Below are 21721 nucleotides of genomic sequence, written 5' to 3'. Positions count from 1 at the left end.
TCCGAACCGCTCAGGGCAGCAGCAGCTCCTGCCACACTCAGGGTGCAGCAGAATCCCCCGAGCGGGTTCCTGGTTACTCGAGTGGGCTCTCCCCTGTGCTGTGCTTTGGCCAGACCGCCTTGAAATTGCTCTTTCTCTGCATCGGGAAAGAAGGTTGGGGTTGTCCCAAAAGCAGGGCAGCAGTGCCCTCTCCCGGGCAGCTCGCAGTGTTCCCATCCCCTCGCTGGCGGAGGAGGCGGGCAGGAGCTCCGCCAAGGAGCGTCCCTGTGCCCCGTGCGATCCCCCGAGCGCCCCCGGCCTTCCATCTGCCCGACTTTCCTGCGATGGCGTTTCTGCAGACCTGGCTTTTCTCCCACCGTCACATTAACAATCTCCTGTCAAAACACCCGCTACTCTTGTCCCCGGTAGTGACTTCGGTCCCCTTGAGTTTCCCCGTGGATACACCGAGTTCCTGTTTAATGTCATGTGCAGATGGGCATAGTGTGCCACTTGCCGTCACTGTCTGTCAGTGAGACAGATATTGAACAAGGCAGGAATTAACTGGACCTAGAAAAAAGTGCAGAAATTGCTAAAAAAAACCTCAGAGCAGTTGCTTTGCTGTTAATACTGTTGAACTTTTATGTTATGATAGAGAATCACAGACTCGAACTAGGGGAAAATGGCATACCTACGCACCAGTCACAGCTCAGAACACTCAGTTTATAGTGTAAATCTATAAATCACCCTCTTTATTCTGGAAAGGATAATATGGAGGTTTGATCATGCTTTACAGGTACATATCAAAAACACTGCAGAAGTTTAAGGGAAAATGTCATGTCTTTTTCTTCCGACTTTTAAACACTGGGGGTAACATTATTCCATCTCCCATACACCCCTCTCCCAACAGCCCTCAATGCCATCACTGAAATTTCTCTGGAAAGTTTGTTGAAAAGTTCATCATGACCATGATAAACGACTGTCCTAAAGTCAGTTTGTTTAGATGAGGAAGATTAATTTTTTTTTACCAAGAATAGATGAACAAGGACTGGTAGCTTAGTAGTAAGCGCAGAGGGAAGGAAATATGGAACAGAGCACAGTGCGTTCAGAATATCCCTGATTTTTTGGGAGGAGGTGAATTCAGATGCAAGCACTGAATTCATGGACACTTCCTTATCCAAAATATAAAAAAAACGCAGAATCTAGTGTTCTGTTGAGCCTGGGATTTTTTTATTTTTTTTTTTAACCTCCTTGACAATTACACAGGATTAAGACACAACTTGAATTAAATCCCTGTTATTCCAGACTGATGTCCTAAATATGCAGTTGTCTCTACCATGCCGATTTGTGATATTTCTAATATTTAATTTTTAAAATAAATTTATTTAAAATTAGTTAATATATTGATTGATTTAATTTTAGGGTTTTTAAAATGTAACATCTACAGTGTTATTACTACCATTGTATATTTAGATACACAGATAGATGAATATCTGTGTAGATATTTTTTACCACAAAGAGTTTTCCTTGGACAAATGTTTATGAAATCATGACAAGCTAGTGAATTCTTCTTGCCACTCCCTTGGGTCTGTAAGGCTGTTGCCATGTGAGGTCTTTGAGAACCATGCCAGGTCTAAATGACAAGAAATAGCTGGTGCCAAGAGGACTAGATCAACCCTTCACCATTGTGCATTAAGCTGTGCATTTCCTTGCTCCAGGAAGCCTTTAGTTGCAGGATTTCACATGGGTTTAAATGCCCCTTAGCAAGTGTATGGCAAACAAATTCACTGGGAGCTACAAAGATGCTGCTGCTTCTCAAGAAATTACAAGGCACTGGAAATTAAGCAAATGCTTACAGGAGGATTAGCTTTATATTCTTGCTCTTCTGACATCCGTCAAGCTTGTGTTGTTGGCTGCTGGAACCCAGAGCAGATGGTCATCTGACCTGGTCTAGTCTGAGATTTTAGTTCTTGAGGACAAAGACCAGTATACTGCCAGGAGAAACACTTAAGGCTGGGACAGCTGTCAGTTTTGGTACAGTCTTAGCACCATAATTAGCAGGATTTGCTATAAACACTAGAATTTAAACATTTAACTGTGTCGCTCTGGTAGCAGACAAACTGTAACACGAAACAAACTGGTCCAAAATACACTCAGAAAACAATTCATGGATCTAGCCTTCCCTTTCACATCACTTAACAAAGATAGTTCCCAGGCAGGTCATAGGGACTAATTTTAAGGAGACTACTGCAAATAGCAATAGGGAAGAGCAGTTTTACATCATTAGAGCTACATCAGGTATTTAAAGGTCATAGGCTGCAGCAGATTTTTAGAGGTTTGGCTATTCAGAAAGCCTGAAAGCTCTGCACTGCTTCCAGCTGTAGTTGAGGTAACAGCAGCTCCTCACCAAGTTTACATCTCCCAGCTTGGTGTTCCTGCAAGGCAGCAAACTCAAGTGCAGTTTCCTATTCTGCAGGATGTACTCAGAATCACCAGCTAATCCACATTTTCTTTACTGCTAGTGGGTTTTTTTTTAAGGACAGGTTAGTGATGTAGGGGCAGGGACATTGATATGAAATAGACTTCAGGTGGTAAGAGAAGCACCTCTTAACTTGCTTTGTTCGGCTGTCCCTGAGCAATGGCACATGCCATCTCTGATGGAATCACAGAAACCATCCAGGTGAGGCATCCTTCACCTCACCTGGTAAGGCACAGCTCAGGATCCACGGGCTGCCTGCAGGCTGCCCCTCTGCAGTGCCATGGCAGGAGCAGCCAGGCTGCAGGGGCTTAGGCTACTTCTTCTTGGAATCATCACGGCAGTCACATTGACCTGACAGGCACAGTCTTGTTCACACGGGAGCACTGAACCATGAAATTTCTCTCAAAACACCCACATGTATTTATTCACAGACACTTCACTGAGAAAAAATAAATGCATGTTAACAGTGAATCTTTGACCATCTTGTAGGCAAAGGGGTTTTGGTTTAGGATGCTGTTATGTGTGTAGGAAAAGTGGAATCTCAACATGAGTTACACAGTAATTATTTCTGCTACCTCTAGTGTGACAAGCCTCATACATTGAGGGGAAGTTTTATTTGGAGGTGAGCAACCATTGCTACTTGCAAAAAAACATGCAAGAGATGCAATAAGGAAATAGCAACCTTCTGAAATTTTCATGCTGTCAGATTTGCCACATAGCTTCACAAACCAGCTGTATTTCTACTGTCAGTGTTACATGACTGCAACTGTTGCTGGCTGTCAGCACTCATAGCAAATGGGTCGGAATAGGACAAGGCAGATGGAGACTCGGCATTTCAGGACTGCCTTACCTGCTAGGCTGTAGGTTATTCCAGGGTACACTGTCCTCAGGCTTCTCTGCTACTGTAATTTTACTTCCTATAAAAAACTGAACCACCAAGTGAGCAATTTATTTTAATTCATATCATATAAAATATCTGAACCACAAAATAAGCAAGGAGGCCTGAGGATGAGGGCACTCTGCAGGCAGTAAGAAACATGAATTTGAATTCTTAGCAGAAGGGATTGCTCCGGAAAGCCTTATTTTCCTCTTTTTTTGGGAGCAACAAATTCAGTTCACCGCAGACTGAATTGCAATATTTCTCCAGTTCAGCTCAAAGCCAAAGGAAAAGATGGTTCTTCAGACCAGGCTCTGCTGCCAGGTTTCAGATCAAGCTGACCAAAATGGACTTTTGCAGGGTAGCAGTTCTTTTCCCAGGCAAGCTGGAGGTGACAAAATGTTAGTTTCAGAATGACAGGCTCCAGGTAGGCTACTTCCCACAACTGTTACGCCTCATATGCACCTGGCATGCACCACATGAGCTGTGCCATCACAAGTTACTGCTGCATGAGTGAGATGGATGGGTGTTCAGCGGTCAAGCAGTGCCACTGATAAAACCACTCCAGTGGCATCCCACTGCTGCAACTTTTCCTGCTGCAGCTTTGTAGTGTGAATAAAGGCAAAGTAGCACAAGGGGAGGTGTTTGTTGACCTGCTAATCTCACAGCACCCCACTTCCACTGTAGCCCACACTTCCCACAGCATCTGCAACACCATCAGACAAGCAAAAAGTGACAGGAGATAAGGTTTCTTTACACAGTTTGTGAGAGTCAAAAAGACAAGGAGAAATACTTCTTCACTCTCAGAGAATTCAAGTCCACTTCCCTCACCTTACCTGCAGCATGTTGTTCTGGACACAGCTCAGTCAGCAGAGAAAACCCCAGTGAAGTCAAATATAGCTTAGGTCAAACTGCAGCACTGGGTAGTGGTTCTGTACTGCAGATGAAGATGATGGCAATGAATTATGCCTTTAGGCAAATAAGATGTAAATCTGAAGGTCTTTGGGAGAAAGTTTGTATCTCATTACGGCAAAACTGAGGCAGTTGCAATGTCACAGAACCACAGACTTGCTAAGGTTGGAAAAGAACTCTAAGATTAAATCCAACCATTAGTAAGTACATTTTAGTCAACAGTAAGTACAATTTTTAGTAAGTACATTTACTGTGAGCACTGTTTAGTAAGACATACTATATAATGCTATAGTATGCATATGCAGACCTATACATTTATCAACACTTATGATCTAAGGAGGTTCCTTCCACTGCATGATGTCAACCGGAAAGACAATTTCTCTTGAGTTCTTCCATTCCAAATTTTCAGTCATTGAGTCACAGCACTGGAAAGCAGAGGAAGACACTTACCCATCAATTAATTTCCTTTATTTCACAAGCTTTGAATTCAGAAATTGAACCACAACTAGTAGATCTTGATACGGTAGAGTAAGTAAAAATGCATGTGATTACAAAGGAAAAAGTTTGTACAAAAACTTTAAAAATCCGACAGCAACTTGGATTATCTGTAAGTACCAAAAATCTCATGCAGAAGGAGAGCACTACTGCCCAGGTGGAGAGATCCCTGCAGGGGTGGCAATGGCATTGGTATGTAAAAATTATGGCTCTGTCTAAAATGGAAACAAGAAGGACACAGACTTGGAATGTACCGAGTGGGAACAGACAGGTGCTACGGAGACCATTTGTCATTACGTGTCCCGATGAGTTTCTGTGTCTTAAGAGAAGTGCTTCTTGGGTTTATAATAAATTAAAGATTAAACAGAGGCTGTCTATATTACTCTACTGCTTACTTTCCAGATGGCCATTTTCTTCCTTCATTAGTGTTTTTGGTGCTGTTTCTCAAATACAGACATTAATCTTGGCATTGTGTCTAGTCAATTGTTGGCAATGTGTTCTAAAAGGACTCACTCACAGAATGCAACTTGCATAAATAACTCAGTAACATGCATTAACTACTCTAATACAGCGAAAAGGTGCAAAGGAACCATCATTCAGTTACGAGACAAAGCTAAAACCTGTAGTCACTAAAGGGGCAATGGAAGCACCATGCTTTAAGGTGACTATGGCATGAAAGCACAATTGTGAGGCAAGTAGTTCCAAGCAAACACACCACACTATTATCACCTCTTTCTATACCAAAAAAAAAAAAAAAAAAAAAAAAAAAAAGGAAAAAAAAGAAAAAAAAAAAAAAGACATTTCGTTTTTTTATTTCTGTTAGTACCAAATAAAACTGTGGGCTCGATAACACAGATATTGAAGGGAATGGACATTATTCCCATGATCCTTCATCCTTGTGTTTCTGTCCATCATTTTTCAGCCAAGACTGGTAATGTTAGAGCGCCCACCAGGAGGTGCCACGATGCGGTGGCCGGTACGGCGTGGGTTGTTGTCATCAATCTGAGCTCCTGCAACAACAGAAAATGAGGAGACAAAGCTATGAAAGGGATTGAACCATCAGGACTGAGGTTTTACCTGCCTACACTTCCCCCACACCACCATCAGCTGGTTTCTCTTGAGCCTGACGGGAGTGCTGAACAGACCTTCAAGGCACATTTCTGCCTTCAATGAGAAGTGTGGGATTAAATGTTTAGCATCAGAATAATGCTCACGCTACATTTTTCACTTACTTGAAGAGCCAATGACAGCCTACAGACTGGTTCTCTTTGTGACATCAGACCTGACAGGAAGTATCACTAACTACAAAAAATACCCCGAAACACATACATGCAGAGTCAACTTTACAAACCTGCCTCACTGACTCAGAGTATATGTTCCTACTGAGTCCATGGGGCAACAGTTCAGTGAATCTGATGTTAGCAATCATAAATCCATGAGGAAATGTGTGCTGAGCTGATGCAAACTTCAAACTTCATTTTAAATGCTGAAAGGTTATGTTTAAGGGGACAGCAAGCTTTCTGACAGGCTAAATATTGCCTGATCACACCCAGTTTTGTAAATGCAATGTAAAATGCGTGGGGTAATTTAAAATATTACTATAGTCTCTGTTTCCGCTTAATTTTGTGTTTGCATCATTCAGATCAAATTTGCACCACTAAATGCCTTGGTAGTACCCAAGATCCAGCAGTGCACTGTGAAGTCACAGCTTCAGATGCTTATGAAAAATCCCAGTTACTGGTTATTACTACTATGTGAACTTTCTAAGCAATTTTTGTTTGGTATACCTTCTATATATATATGAGATAGATAGATCGATCGATCGATTGATCGATCTGTATATGCTCATCATGGCCCCAAGTGTATGGGCAAAAATACACCTCACCTTATTAGAAGGGTTTTTAAAATATTTGATCTCCTAGGGCTTTTTTACACAAGTTTCATTTAGTTTCTAAAGAGAGGGTCTGTAAAGTAGGAAAATCCCACCATCAGCTCCCACAAGGGAGAAAATCCAATGACTTTCATAACATCATATGAATGCATTATTCACCACTGGGGCTGTAGACTTTTGAAGAATAAAGATTTGACACACTTGTAATTGTCTTCAGATAACAAGAATTATTTCCAGCAACCCCAAAGGATGATTTTTCAGTCTGTTTCCTATGCAACATGGAAAGTGTTTTGGGAACCAAGAGCAGAGGATAAGAAATACTCCAATCTGCTTATGAACAACTTCTGCACATGGCTTATGACCATGGACAAGGACAGTTGAGGTTTCCATATCTAGCAGTTGCTGATGATACAGCCTGAGATGTCTGACATCACAGGTTGCACCACACCCGAGTCCCATCAGCTCTGCACACCACCAAGGGGCTTCAGTCACATCAACCAGAGAACTCAGCTAATTGCAATGGGCCAGGTAAATAATATTAAAAGATTGACACAAAGAAAATTTCAGATTGCAAACATTTTGAATATTTGGAAATATGTAAAATATCTCAAGGCAATGAACACATAAAAATATGTCTATACTTAAATATAGGTAAGTATATGCATGTATATGAAAATATATAATCCTTTTATAGTTGGCTAAAGAAATAATTATAATTGAAATTTATCACCAGTAATCCATACTCATGGCTTTAAAAGGTTTTTCATTAGTCAGACTGACTTACCTGATAAGCTGAAATTGGATTGATGGAGGTTTCTGATTGGTGGGGGCTGGTTTTTGGCAGGGGAAGATTTAGTTGAAGGTGCAGGAGTTGCATATTTTGGCGTAGCTGGGATTTCATACACAGGTCCATCATACATTCCTCTGGAGACTCCTTGCAGTCCTCCCACCTAAAACAAGAGGAGAGTAAAAATCCAGACACTGAATGCTCAAATGATGCTGCCTAATGATCACTGTAGGAAGAGAGTAGTGAGCACAGAGCTATATTCTGCACTGGCTGAATTAACAATACATCTGTACTTTATATATAAAGTAAACTGCAATTTGCTTTATATATAAAGGAAATTATACAGCTTGCTCTCTCAATTTTTATATACATAAAAATGATGAGAGAGTTTCTCATCAGGCTTCCTTCATAATCAAAGGGGAGAAGTAGGATTCAAAAGAACAGGTGTGACCTGGTTATTTTACAAAAGATCTGTTACAATCATCTCTCTTCATTCAGCTGCCGAGTCACACTTGCATTGCAGCACAACTGATACTCACAGTACCAGCTGCAGCAATTTCTCTCCTACCTGTATTGCCTCTGCTCCTCCGCTTCAAAGATCTCATTCTCTTTATTAGAACTCATTGAAAAGCAGTGGCAATTTTTAAATTAAAATTCAAAAGGTTCTACTTCCTGTCATCAATTGGAAAAGTGATTATGGACTGTGGCAGGGGATCTATCTTATAATATTTGTCAATAATGCATCTGTCATTTGAGCTCTGATTTCAGTTTGAAGTCTCTAGATTTTTTCCCTGTATAGTTCTTACAGGAAATATTAGAAAAGACAAGCAAAACAACTTCACTGGCCTTAAAACCATAGGAATATAGGAAATAATATTTTAATAGTAACAGTTCCAGTTTTCAGAGAGCCTGGAGCCACTGAATTGCAGAATGCAAAGCTCATCAAAAAGATCAGAAATCTGTGTCTTACACAATTATGGTTTCAGAGAAATTTCCCCAACAGGTTAAAAGTGAAATTAAAATACTGTACTATACTCACAGGGGTTTGATCCAGCTCTCAAAGTAATCAGTGCATTTTACTTTCTTTTGATGACAGGGACATCAGGCTCAGAAGAGCCACTGTCTTGCACAGGGAACCAAAACTAATGCCCAGAAGAGAGCAGCTGCCAACCACAGCAATGAATCCATTTTCCAGGGACCCACAGAGGCCCGAATTTATACTGCTCTCCCTGCTCCAGGGTTAAGTTTATACTGCCAACCTGTGCCAGTTCAGTTTTGCAGTCCCTTGCTTGACAAGTTTTTCTATATTCCTCTGCTGTGCACATACAGCAGCTTATAAAACCATCAATGGGTTTTTCTAAATATTTCCAGCAGATCAAATTTGGGAAAAGAATTATGTATTACAGTGGGAAAAGAAATGTGGGCCTGACTCTGCTCTCCCTCTCGGCAGGCAGCAGAGGGAGCTGCAGGAGCAAAAATATCAGTCCCTTTGTGTGTCTGCAGACCCTGCCCAAGTATCAAAGGTCTCCCAAAATCTAGGCCCACTTGCAAGACACAGGTTATTTAGCCCAGGTAATTTTGTTCAAACTCCTGCTACAAGACACTAATCTTTGATGCTTGTTTCACTGTTTTGATGACTTTGTTGCTAATTTATGTCGCACTCCCAGGCACTGAAGTCTTAAGCAGTGAGTGTGAAGAGAAGGCCTGTATCATCTACACGGATAATGTAAAAAAATGCCACACTGGTTGGTATTTTGCAAAATTTTTGCAGGTGAATTTGCTTTTTACAATGCCTTTTCTTCTAAGAAGTGCAGGCCTTTCTTCTGCAGCTTGATAGAATTTGTATAATAAATGATGAAAGATAAAAACCTATTAACCTGCTTGAAAGCTTAATTTCAGCTGCCAGTATCACAGCCTATGGTATATGCTAAGCTGAAGAAAATATGAGGTTTAGTTAATTTTTCTCATTACCTGTGCTCACACAGTGACTTTCCTGCTCAGTGACAAGAAGCAATTTCCAAACAACTCCAAACTAGTGTCCAGCCAATTGGTTTTCAACAGATAGGCACTGATACAATTCAAAACCAGAGGTGATCCAGTTTTAATGTTGGTCATTTCCCAAGTTTTTATTAAACAAATGAGAAAAGTTTTCTGAGCCATTAATGCTGTTAATACACAGCCCAGCAAATGCACTACCAACAGTTCAGAAATGTCCAATATAATGAGAATCTCTGGCTGACATGCTTTTCTTCTCTGCAGTGTAGCAGTTCAGTATGCAATTTAAAATTCTGTTTTTATTCTGCCTAACCCTATCTCAAAAGAAGCTTTCTCTTCTCCTGAATTTTAACTGAAAGTAAATTTTATCATTATTTCACCTCTCTTCAAAAGCCCTGACATTAGGTATTGCTGGACATAAGGCAATTATGCCAACTGGCAATTATATGTTCTACCTGCTGAAGCTCATGGTGTTAATACTAAGTTAGATGAGTTCACAACTGCAACCAGTTTTGTGGTCATTTTTAAGCAAGTCATATACAGTCCATCTGATATGGACTCAGCACAACAATACTAAAAACAGTTGCTACTGTGCTTCCAAGAGGGTTTGGCTACAAAGAAGATTAAATAGGGTCTGACGTTACCTTATTCCTGATTTTGATGCGCTGATAAAGATATTCAGGGAAAGGTTTGCGAGGGATGAAGCGGCCCATTCCTTTATTTACGTGCAGATTTCCATCTTCAAACACAATCTTCCCTTGGCTTATGACCACGAGTGGGGCACCATGGCACTCCATTCCTTCAAAGATGTTGTACTCAATGGCCTGAGGATCAACCAACATATTCACTGCAAGACTTCTTTCCATTAGTAACTTACAACAGGTACATTTGTAGTCATAATTTTAGACAACTGACATTAGAAGTATATAAAATTGTTTTGTATGAAGGAAAAGCAATGCATTTTGATATGGAATTATTTTAAGGATCCTTTTGATCAGACTTTCCTGGATGAGCCATTTCCTTTCTGTTTTTCATTTTCCATCAAGGATTTTACTTGTTTTTGAAAATTGGCTGTATCTAACCAGAGCATTTAGAAGAATGATAGCCCTATTAGGAAGGAAAATTGTGACTCAGCTGCTGCATACCCAGAGGACATGGTCCCACTATGCATCTGCTGTAACTGTGTAAGCAGATTTCAAAAAGCACATTTTACTTTCTTGAAAATACAGAGAGATCCAAAGACAGAGAAATAGAAACTGAATCACCCAAATTTACTTTTTAGAGTTTTATAAATGTTTTTGTCTTTTTAATATAAAAATGCAATACTGGATTTTCAATAAAACTTTTTGAAGAATTGCCCAATACAAAGGACCAAAGCATTAAACAGTAAGATAACTTCGGGATAGACAACATATAAGATAAAATCTATCAGAGTCAAAATGAAAGCAACTGTCAGTCACTGGTACTCTGCACTGAGGGCAAAGAAATATGTGATAATTCTATGGAATTAAACAGAAAAATTCAACCATGAAGCTGATTAAAGCTTCAAAATATTATCAAAACATTTGTATTATCAAAGCATTTAATCATCTGTCATAGTTTTAAATACTGTTAATTTAATCCTGCAATTTATAATTTCAGGTGTTTTGTAGGTAAGAAAAAAAAAGCTGGTTTTAAATTTATCCTCACAGCCTTATTAACCTCAGCCGCAGAGCTGCTGATTCACACCTATTAATAGATCTCCCACAAGCATGCAAAAATTAAATAGTGCAAAAGTATATCATAGAGAAAAGAAATCCTTCCTGATCACAATGCTTCCAACACAGGACTGCAATACTCTCGTGCCCTGAAACATTAACCCATTTCAGAACAGGAGTAGGCAGTCACCCCATTCATCTGTATCCTGGACTATTGGTGTTCACATGATTTAGATCAACAGCCGAAAAACAGTGACATTTCTTTTTTCTTGCTGGTTTTCATTTCCTCCTTACCGATTTATGGCTTTTGGCTGTTATAGTCTTCACCTTATCAGGGTCCCAAATGACAACATCAGCATCGGATCCCACAGCAATCCGGCCTTTTCTTGGGTACAGATTAAAGATTTTGGCAGCATTGGTGCTGGTGACAGCTACAAACTGGCTCTCGTCCATCTTGCCTGTGGCCTAAAAAACAATGGGATTTGAGCAAAACACACTTATGAAAATGAGGATTTATTATTCAGAGTACTGAAAGGTCAGAGAGATATTGGAAGGCATCCCTTTATAGATATGGTGATGTTGCATGAAACAGATTGAATCACACAGGACAGCCAGTGAAACCTTGGTGCACATGATACCACCCAAAGTGCTCAGCTATCTGGGATCCCTTTCTCTACACACTGAAGCCTAGGTGGTTTGTTGCTAGTCCCAGTAATTTCTATTTAAATATTTAAGCAATTTTAAATCAGACAAATTTATATGAGTGTTACGAGATGTAACAAAAGATCAAGATTCCAACACTTTTGGGAACACTTGCAAATTAAGTCCATTCTATTATCATTATTGTCAGATCTATACATCTAAGTACAACCAATTATAAAGTCCTTGCCTGGAGAAATGTCATCACCAACAGAACTTGGCATACAGGCAGTGATAATAATTGAAACTGTACAGAACAGCATTTTGACTTCTCAGTAGAGTATTTTGGGGTCTTCCCTGGCAATGAGCAAGAACAATGTTCTAAGGAAGAACAACAGTGCCAAGCCTTTTAATATAAAATAAACACTTATTTCCTGCCTGGTAAAATACAAGGTTTCTAAAGAATAAGCTACTCAGTGGTGCAGGACTGAATGTTACCACCTGTAAATCCCACGTGGCAGCCCTTCCTGAAGTTCCTTCCCACTGAGAGAGTAACAAAAGAAAAAATAGCAGCAGCTGGCTGTGTTTTGCTTGCTTCCCTGCTTTGCTCCTACATGGCAGGTATCTGAAGCTGCTTCTGTTATTGGAATCTCAATAGCTATCCCTGGATAAAGTGGTTATGAAATACAGTCAGGGAGAAGTGCTCATCAGAGCACTGTAAATACTGCCACTTCCCAGTCTGCAATGTGCATTCCAGCACAATGCAGTGATTGTGTGTGAGTGTGCAGGGTCTGCACGTGGAGACAGACAATAGAGGGAGAGTACCATTATACACTAGAATCCATGGAACCATCAAAAAATTCCTGACTTATACTGGCACTCCACTGCAAAGTATGCCAGTATGAATTACGTGCTATGCTCTCCTTCAAAGCATTTCCTCATTTAGCCTCAGGCTCAGCTACCATCCATTGGTAATTTTTCAAAAACGATGAGACACTTCTCAAATTCAAACAATCCATTCATCACGTTTATATGAGGTCCACTTCAAAACCATTAAATTGCTCCAGATACCACATCTCTTGGAAGCATCTGCTCTGACACAAATGGAAAATGGAGCAGTGGAGTCTGGGAAGCCTCAGGTCTAATAAAGCACAACACTATTTCAGTGTCAGAAATGAAACACAGCCCTGAGTTTAAAAAACTGGAAGAGGTTTTTGAAACAAGCAATTCACCTCACAGTAGCATTCTCTCAGGGAATTCTCAGAAATATATCAGAAAGTCACTTAAGCAATGGCCAAGAGTCTCAATATTCAGCCAACACTCAATTTTCTTTTAGTCTATAAAAGTAATTACTTACTACAGCCTTGTCCCAGACAACAGTCATCCTTTCCTCAATTCCATTGACCCCTTCAGGAATCATAGTGAAGTTGTCCTTTCCAATGGCTTTCTGGGCAGTGCTATAGGGGCAATGTCCACTTCCCGTCACCTGCAGGTCCCCACTGTGGAGTTAACACACAGAAGGTTTAGACCAGGCATCACCAAGGTGACCTTGGTCTCAGACAGGCTGTGAACGGACCTTTCAAGCCTTTCAAGACATCAGAGGTACAGGCTGTAAATCATGCCAGCAGCCTTTCCAGGCTGGCTACAGATCACTGAGAGCAACAATGGCACTGGGCATCTCCACTTTCCCCCAGGAGCACCCTGAACTCCTGGATTACAGCCCCCTCTGGTTCCAGGCTGCTTACGGACAGAGATCAGGGAAAAGCCCACTAACCAGGACAAAGGATTACTCCAGGATTAAGGAAATGATAGGAAGCTAGTATGAAATGTCTGCCACTCTCAAGATAAATTAATTCACAAACACATAAAAAAATAATGGCAAATTTCACAGTGCAAAGTCATGAGCCTCAAATGTATTCCCCTGCATTTCTCTCCTGCACATATATTTTTCTTGCAAAACTTACATGAATACTCATCCCACCTTCCAAAAGAGAACCAAGAAAATAATAAGGTTTTTATCAGGTAGTTTTCTAATTAAACAACGAAAGGCATAATATAACACATGTTCTGGATTTATCTAACTTAAGGGTATTACACAGAAAAAGGCATGGAGAAAAATGCAAAAAGAGCTACCATTTATAATGCTTTTATTTAAGAGGTTGGGCTTTTCAGCCTAGAGAAAAATTTTTTGGCAGAGAGCAGAACTGGATCACAGCTGCTTCCTGGAGGAAGAACATAATCAATATGCAGAATCTTGGAAAAATAGAAAGACAAAAAAGAAGGTTCTCCAATATCCACAAGAAATGCTGTATTTTTAGCTCTTGATTAAGCTTACAGGAGGCAAGCACATTAGCATTCACTATGATTTCTCTTCCATCACTCCATAAGTCCCCAAGAGCCTGTCATCCTTTCCTTTAACTGATAATGTAAATTCCAGCTCTGAAATAACTGAATGATTCTGGTCCACAAATGTAGATCCAAAAAGCTAAAAAATATCCAAGTAGAAAAGAAAAAAGTGTCACACATGAGTAATTCTAATGTCATTTTCTAGGCTGCCAGCCCTTATGATTGCTGACAAAGAGTCCTTGGCCTCTTTTTTGGTTCTCCACCATGCTCACAAGCCATCCATCCAGTTTTAGCTAAACACATGAATTCAGTACAGAAAAGGCCACTATGCTTTAGCTGCTCCTGATTATTAATGACTGCCTAGTGTTACTCCATAGGATTAAGCCAATTTCATTAGTTAAACATTCATTTATTTTAACACAACAATAAAGTCAGAAAGTTGCAATGCCATTTCTTCCTTTTTGATGCTCTTCTAAACAGCAAAGCTTCCTGTGGTGTCTGTTCTTTCCGCACACTGATATAACCATGAAAACCTGACTGCCACAGCCAGGCCCTGTATCACTGCCTGCTTCCCTGAGGTTATGCCGTGCTTCTAACACCACACTACAAATTCCTACACCTCACAGACAAGAAGGGCTTGCTTTCTTAACTCCATATTCACTCTCCTCTGACATTTAATGATATTATTGATATGAACTGTACTCCCCAGTCGAATGAATAGAAGACTTCCAAAAATGAAGCGTGTCCCTTGAGAGCTGCCCATCCCTGGTTAACCCACAGGCACTCCTACCGTCTGGACACACTCTGCTATCAGATGGGGATAAGCATCACATCAGCTAAAAAACTGAGGGACAGGAAGGGATCATCATGAAATAAATGCCAGATCAATACATTGTCATCTTATTCTTCCCCTTAAACAAGGCTTTCATGGCAAGTTACATCTTCTGTGTAGCACCAAGATCTCACATCTCTGGTTCACAAGAGGTGGCACATCACAGCTGCAGTAATACAGCAGCACACCATGCAAGATCAAAGCTAACTCAAGTGCATGGTCCACAGATGACACAAGGACCTAATCTCATGAGGCAAATTCAATCTGCAAATCCCATGAGACATGACGGGGTTTTACACATTCAGCTTTTCAGTGGAAAATGAACTGCTTTTCTGTGGAAAAAAAGCACAAGCAATATGCTGCATGCTTGCATAGGAAGGATGTTGTAGGGATTTTTTAATGAATGTAAAATACTGGTATCCAAATCAACATTGCTATATAAACGTGAAATACTGTCTTTACCACCATTCTTGCATAAAATTCCCTATGAATACAGAGCAGAATGATAAAGTATACAGTTCTTTTTAGTTTCACAGCATAGATTTGAAGTATTAAAACTGAAAGCAGGCTAAGCTGCTGTCATTTAAGATCTAGGATTTTCAGCCACTCGGAAAAAAAAAAAGCCATTTTTGCATGCTTGGAGAATAATGAAAACTTCTCTAAGTCCTCTGTTTGTCTTTCTGATGTTAGTTAAAAAAATTCATTATTTGGATTTCAATTCTAAAAATGTTCTTGCTATTTTAGCTAATCTGCTTTGACCCACATACTATTATTCTGGGACTCTCTTCTGGAAAGCATATATAGCCACTCTAACAGAGTAAGGAGTCAAACGTTGTCATACACATTTATATGTGCTAAGAGCCTTACTCTCACACAGTGAACTTCACCATTTACAGTGCTGATAGTGATGAATCAGACCAAGAAAGTAATTTTTTTTCTGAGTCATTATTTATAACAAAAATCTCAGTTACAGAAAAAACATTTTTGCCATCAGACTGTCAGAAGAGAAGTGCTGCATATTCTTACCAGAGCCATATGTAACTTAGAGCTCAGCTGCAGCATCTTTAGAGCAGGTGGGAGGGCTCTGGTGGGCTGCACAACCTCACCCATCGTGTGCAAGGGGAGATGTGGCACTGACTGATGGCACCCTCCTGTCACATGTGTGTGCCTACCCACCTTCCAGGCAGCTGCTCCAAAGATGGTCACTTTCAAGGTTCAAATTTCACTGCTCTGTCTAGGGCACTGGAAACCCCAGAAAGGGGAGGCAGGAGGTGAGGTGGGTGCCACCACATGGAGGTAAATTAGGATATGAGTGATAAGTCAGGTTCCTCACTCCAGCCCTAGCAATCTGTCCTGCTGGGGCTTCAGCTGTGAATTTCTATATCATTTCAGAGCAGATGGTCTTTTGCTTAAGCTAAAGAAGACCCACAGTTGGCTACAGGCAGCAAATACTTTCAGAGATGGATTTACAGTCCGGGTTTCTGGCATTGCTGATACTTTCTTTTCTACATGTGAAAGACACTTCTTGCTCTGCTGTCCATATTGCTTTCACCTGCCTAGTGATTAAACTCTCCCTGCCAAGCTGAAGGCAGTCAGCTCACATCCCTATCCTGTCAAGAGATGGCCTTCAATCTCCAGCTGTCTCCACCCAAGTCCCTCACAGTCTCCCCTGTAATACACTCTGGCCTCTTTCTCCTGACATACCTGCTCTACATGTACCACTTATCTTTGCCTTCTTCCAGCTGGAGGACCCCAGAGGCCATGAAGACACAATGCAAGCTAAAATAAGAAGCCTGCAAGAACTGGACACAAGGAAACTTGTATGTTTTTGGTCCCTCCCAGATGAAAGCAAACTATCCAGTCAGAATTTTTCAATACGCAGGAGATAAACCCACCGAACTCTGCTGCAAACACAAGTTAGTTTAGGACAAGCCAATTTTCAGAACTCACAGCTGAGAGCCCTGCACCAGCTTTGACAAAAAATGCCCCAAGAAATTTTTCTTGGTTCTAGTATCTCTGCGTTCAGGGACAGCCCTGATTTCAGGAGCTGTACTTGTCAAGTATGACTAGGGCTTAAAATTGAGTCTGTTCTCAAAGATGGGGATTTATCCAGGTTTTTGCTTATGCTAGACAGTGAGGGTGCCATCTCATCATGTATCAACAATTTAGCTAAAGAAAACTGAAAACTAGGGAGAAGGCCAGTTTGAAGTCCTGACAATCTAGTTGTAAAACTAGGAATCGCTTGAAAACAGAAAGAAAAATAATTAATTCCTGAATAGCCAGCAACTGCCTCTCTATCAGCAACTGGAGTGCCCATGACTGCTCACTTGACTGACAGCCTAAGCATAAGGATGTAACTATCCCAGGTTTTCTCTGTCCCTTCTCTGCTGTTTTCATGTATGAGACTGGTCTAAAGGAAACCAGGCTGATCCCTAGAGGCTTCATGCCATATGGCTTTTGCACTTGTCTCATTGTCATCCTGTAAAAAAAAAGAGGAAGTCTTACCATGCTAAGAGCGAATTTAAGTGGTCTGGAGTGGTAGGGTCAGGGCTCAGAGGTGGTGAGGTCACAAAAGCTGCAGCCTTGGCCCAGTTTTTGCTCCAGTAATGTGTCCCATCTGTCCCCAAGCTGGCAGTGATCGGTTCTCCAAAAACAAGGGGACCTTGGAGAAAGCAAGGATATACAGGAACTATTACAACCCACTCTCTCTTCAGCACATGACACTGCTTGCTGCATGCAACCATGTATAATTCAGGCATTGCTACATGGCTAGTGCAGCTCCCAGGAAATTAAACAACCCTGGCTTTGTCTGTATGATAAAAAATTAATCAGGAGTCTCGCTGAGCTCTACATGCTTTTGATCAGCCTATTTACAAATCTTTCTTTCTAATTCAGAAGGAGACAGTTCAGACCTGCTTTTAATTTGTACTGTTTTAATCACAGCCATGTTCTCTGTGTTACTGCAGCTCAGAGCACACTGGATGGTGGATCACTTCAGCAGGCAGATGCCTTTTTACCACTCCCAGGTTGGGCACAGCACCAGCAAATAGCAGCATACGGTCCCCAGCACCACACTCCAAGTCCCCAAGAATACAAACATCAAGACAATAATTTGCTCTTTGGCTTTTCCATATTGCTCACGAGCTTTGTAGTCCCAACCAGCAGAACAGTCCTGACTTGCAAACGCAGCTTTGGAAGCACCTTTAGGCTCACAAGGCCCTTTTGGGTGCTTTGCAACCTGGATCCCACCACAGCCCCAGCAAGCAGGGCCAGCCTGCAGTGCACATCAGAGGGGTCCAGCTTCCAGCAGCAAAGCCAGGAGCAAGCTCCACACATCTCTAACAGCAGGGCCACTGCCCAAACCACATCTCAGAGAGTGACAGCCTGAAATACTGATATGGAGGATGTGCCATTAGGAATAAAGTATCTCCCTACCATGAACAGAGATACAGCAGTCTAAGGTAAATGTAACAGGGAAAACAGGATAGAGAAGACTTACAATTCAAGAGGACAGTTTGTGGGGAGAGATGCTCAACTTAAAAACATAAAGGGATTTCCCCTCATCCTTTCCAGCCATAAATATTTAGTCTGTGATCGTGCTACCATTCTTTAGTAACCTCTCCCTAAAGCCTGTCATTTGGGTGAACATGTACAAGTTTTTTGACAGTTTCTATTCAACAAAAAAAATGAGTTTGGGGGAGCAAAGAAAGTCACTTACCTCTCTTCCTGGCCAGTGCAATGATATCAGCTGCACTCTTACTCATTACCTTGGTGATGTACACTGGGCAGTTTATTCGACTGGCAATCGTGATGGCACGGAACACTGCTTCTGCTTCAAGCTGAGCAAAAGAAGGAGGGAAAAGTTAACTGCAAATGCGGTTTTAAGAAAAAATCAGTGGGAGGACTGCACCATATTTCTAAGTGTTCAGCAACAACTCTTCAGGGGTTGATTCTGATTTTTCCATAGAGAGAGACACAGTGCTTGGAAACAGGGAACTAACCCAACCTCAAACACTCGGCACTAGCAGTAACCACAGCCAGGCTGTACTCACTAGCAAGGTATAGCTGCCCCAGCACAAACACAGTTCCCTGGCTCCCTGCACCCCAGGAAAGGCCATATCCAAGCAGCTGATGCAGCTCCTCCATACCTTCCTCCCACCTTCCTGGTTCAGACTCCTACCAGGCAGCTAACAGGACAACAAAGCAAGAAAATTTTGCCCCTGCTCGGAGACAACCTCTGAGCAGCTTACCCTAATCTTTACATAATGGTGACAGTGAATGTAAAGAATTCTCAAACAGCAACTTCAACACTATGAAGTGAATTTAGCCCATAATCCACAGAAGCCTTTGAAGCAGTGCCCAGTAAGTCCCCTCTGTCAGCAAGCATAAAAGCAATCTCCTCCCAGAGAGCCATCTGGGACGTAGGCACACAAAGCAAGCATCTTCAGATGGAGAAGCAGTATTTCCCAGCAACTCTGGAGACTCCTTTCCCCAGACATCAGTTTTATACCAGATCCTTCCCAGATGGACTCACAGTATTGGCATTTTAATATGAAAAACCCTGTTGTAACTGAAATAGTGACTCGGTGCACAGAAATTGCACAGAAAGAAATTTCTGTGCAAGAGTTTTGCTAGAAAAGTTGAGCAACTTAGACTTTCCAAAACCACATGGATTAATCCTTTACAGTTTTGTAAAATATATTTCCTTAAATCAGACTGCTTCAGTTTGTGCTAGGACCTGTATCAAAACATTTGCTCTGGAAACCCTAAATGCACCTTTAGAGAGCAGGAAAGGAGGCATGGCCTCTGCACTGCAGCACTAGAGCTTAGTGAAATTGCTTTCTGGAAACTGCAAATGCAAATTTTCCTTAGGCCCCTGTTGTTGTTAAGGGGAAACAACTCAATCCTTTTAGAATAATTTTAGTAGAACAGTGAAATGAAAAAATACATAAGCAATTCAATAGAAGAATGTGGCCAATTAATCTGGTTCCTTTTGCCTTGGGGAGAAGTTAAATAAAGATCTGCAAACCACAACAACCTCTTCAAGTTCAGCCTCAAATCCCCAGGATCTCGTCTCTTTAGTCTTCTAGGAAAGCAGTCACTTCCCACTACTGCCCTCCACATCCCATTAACGGGTCTGAGCTGTGTATTTTAGGGGACATTCTCATGTCTCCACATTTTCCTTGGCATTAAAAAAACCCTTTCCAGATGCCTGAGACAATCCGCACCGGAGCCCAGATTTTATTATAAGGGAGTTGCACAAAACAAGCTGCCTCACAGCATCTTTCCATTCTCACGTGTTTGCATCTCTACAGCCTGCAAATCTGACACCAATATATCTGCCAGCATGAAAGCAGATCTATATGTGGGTGTATGCATATGCACAGTATAGATGTGCACACGTATCTTATAGGTTTTCAACCCAAGCATTTTAACAAATGCAGTTACTCTGAGGACTAATCCTCAAGCTGCACTGCTGATTTTTACCCTAATAAGCCCATTTTTTTGTCATCACAAATCAAAACACAAAGGTCACATTTAAAAAATACATGGACACCCATGCCCGGGGGCAGCAGGAGCTGAGACTCCTGAGTGCACACGGACATGTTTATCCCTGGACTAAGGGAATGCACCTGCTGCAGCATCCAAAGGGCTTCTAAGGCAAACAAACAAGTTGAAATGACCTGGACTTTTCAGACTTGGAGTAATACTGGAAAAGGCAGTGGGAGAAGCAGACCTCTGCCTTCCCTGATGCACCCATCCATCATCTGCACATACAGAAGCAAAGGTCCTACAGTACATGTTTGACAAAATACTTCCACAAATGACAAAAAGAGCAGAGTCTCTCACCTCTTCTGGCCTGCTCAGGGCATGTCCCTCTGGTCCAGTGATTCCCATCTCCAGAATACGCTTTTGTTCCTGCAGAGTAAGAGACAAATGCTGACCCAGCTCCAGGATGAGACCTGTGCACCCAGCATCCTCAGGGAGAGGAACAGCCACATGGTCTGACTGCCCCTTTCAGTGTAAATGCAGCTGCAAAGCCCACTGAACACTGAAAGCACTGGCTCTAAACTGGTCCCACACCACACCAGCACAACAGCAGTGGTCTCTGTTGTGTGATTGAGCATATTTGTGCCCCAAGCCATTGAGCTGCACCATCAGAAACCTCCTCTGCCCTCCAGAAAGTCCTACTTGACACCATGACACCAGCCCAGGGAATGGGCTTCAACCAATAGACGAAATGGTAATTATGGGTACTTCCAGCCTGCCATTCCCTATTTACTTGCTCAAGTTCCTCTCTGGTTGCAATTTACAAAGCACTTTCTTAAACTTTTAGCATTTCAGTTTTCTGTAACACTTTCTTCCTACACAGTGAATCCCCAAAATTATACTTTTATAAAACAAAACAGTGCCCTCCAGTTGCAAGCGCACCATGCCCTCATCAAAGAGCCCATCTCAGGACCAATGGGGGTTTGTCAGAAAAAAAAAAATCTGTGCTATCCAGCTTCACAGCAGTGAGATTTTTTTTTTTTTAATAGACAAAAGCTTCACTTAATTTAAGGCAAAGCAGTGTTATTGGAATAAATTTCCTTTTTTGCAGAAACTGGTGGTCAGCTCCTTTTCATGTGAGGTTGGTCCAGGCCTGACAGCAGCGCAGAAGTGGGACCAGAGCTGCTGCTGTACTTCGGGCCCTGGTCTGCCCTGCCCACAGGGCTCTAATGAGCCCAGATCAACGATGTAATGGCTCTGTGACACAGACAAATGTCCCCTAGAGACCAGGATGAAGTTACTGAA

The 21721-nt window shown here is 41.5% G+C and overlaps 1 protein-coding gene across 3 annotated transcripts in view; it reads right to left on the bottom strand.

Moving 5' to 3' along the window:
- Positions 1 to 5493: 5493 nt before the first annotated feature.
- Positions 5494 to 21721, bottom strand: part of CRMP1 (collapsin response mediator protein 1) — a 49422-nt gene continuing 33194 nt past the window's right edge. For all 3 annotated transcript variants that reach the window (XM_066317242.1, XM_066317244.1, XM_066317243.1), the window contains 8 exons: positions 20777 to 20845; positions 18645 to 18765; positions 17432 to 17588; positions 13106 to 13247; positions 11404 to 11574; positions 10057 to 10236; positions 7415 to 7580; positions 5494 to 5749 (listed from right to left, as the gene is read on the bottom strand). In XM_066317242.1, coding sequence (XP_066173339.1) covers positions 5658 to 5749; positions 7415 to 7580; positions 10057 to 10236; positions 11404 to 11574; positions 13106 to 13247; positions 17432 to 17588; positions 18645 to 18765; positions 20777 to 20845 — 1098 coding nt within the window. In that variant the 3' untranslated portion in view covers positions 5494 to 5657. The remainder of the gene's footprint in view (positions 5750 to 7414; positions 7581 to 10056; positions 10237 to 11403; positions 11575 to 13105; positions 13248 to 17431; positions 17589 to 18644; positions 18766 to 20776; positions 20846 to 21721) is intronic.

Source organism: Sylvia atricapilla, chromosome 4 (genome assembly GCF_009819655.1).
Source record: "Sylvia atricapilla isolate bSylAtr1 chromosome 4, bSylAtr1.pri, whole genome shotgun sequence".
Classification (NCBI taxonomy): domain Eukaryota; kingdom Metazoa; phylum Chordata; class Aves; order Passeriformes; family Sylviidae; genus Sylvia; species Sylvia atricapilla.
This window is presented reverse-complemented; position numbering and strand designations above follow the sequence as displayed.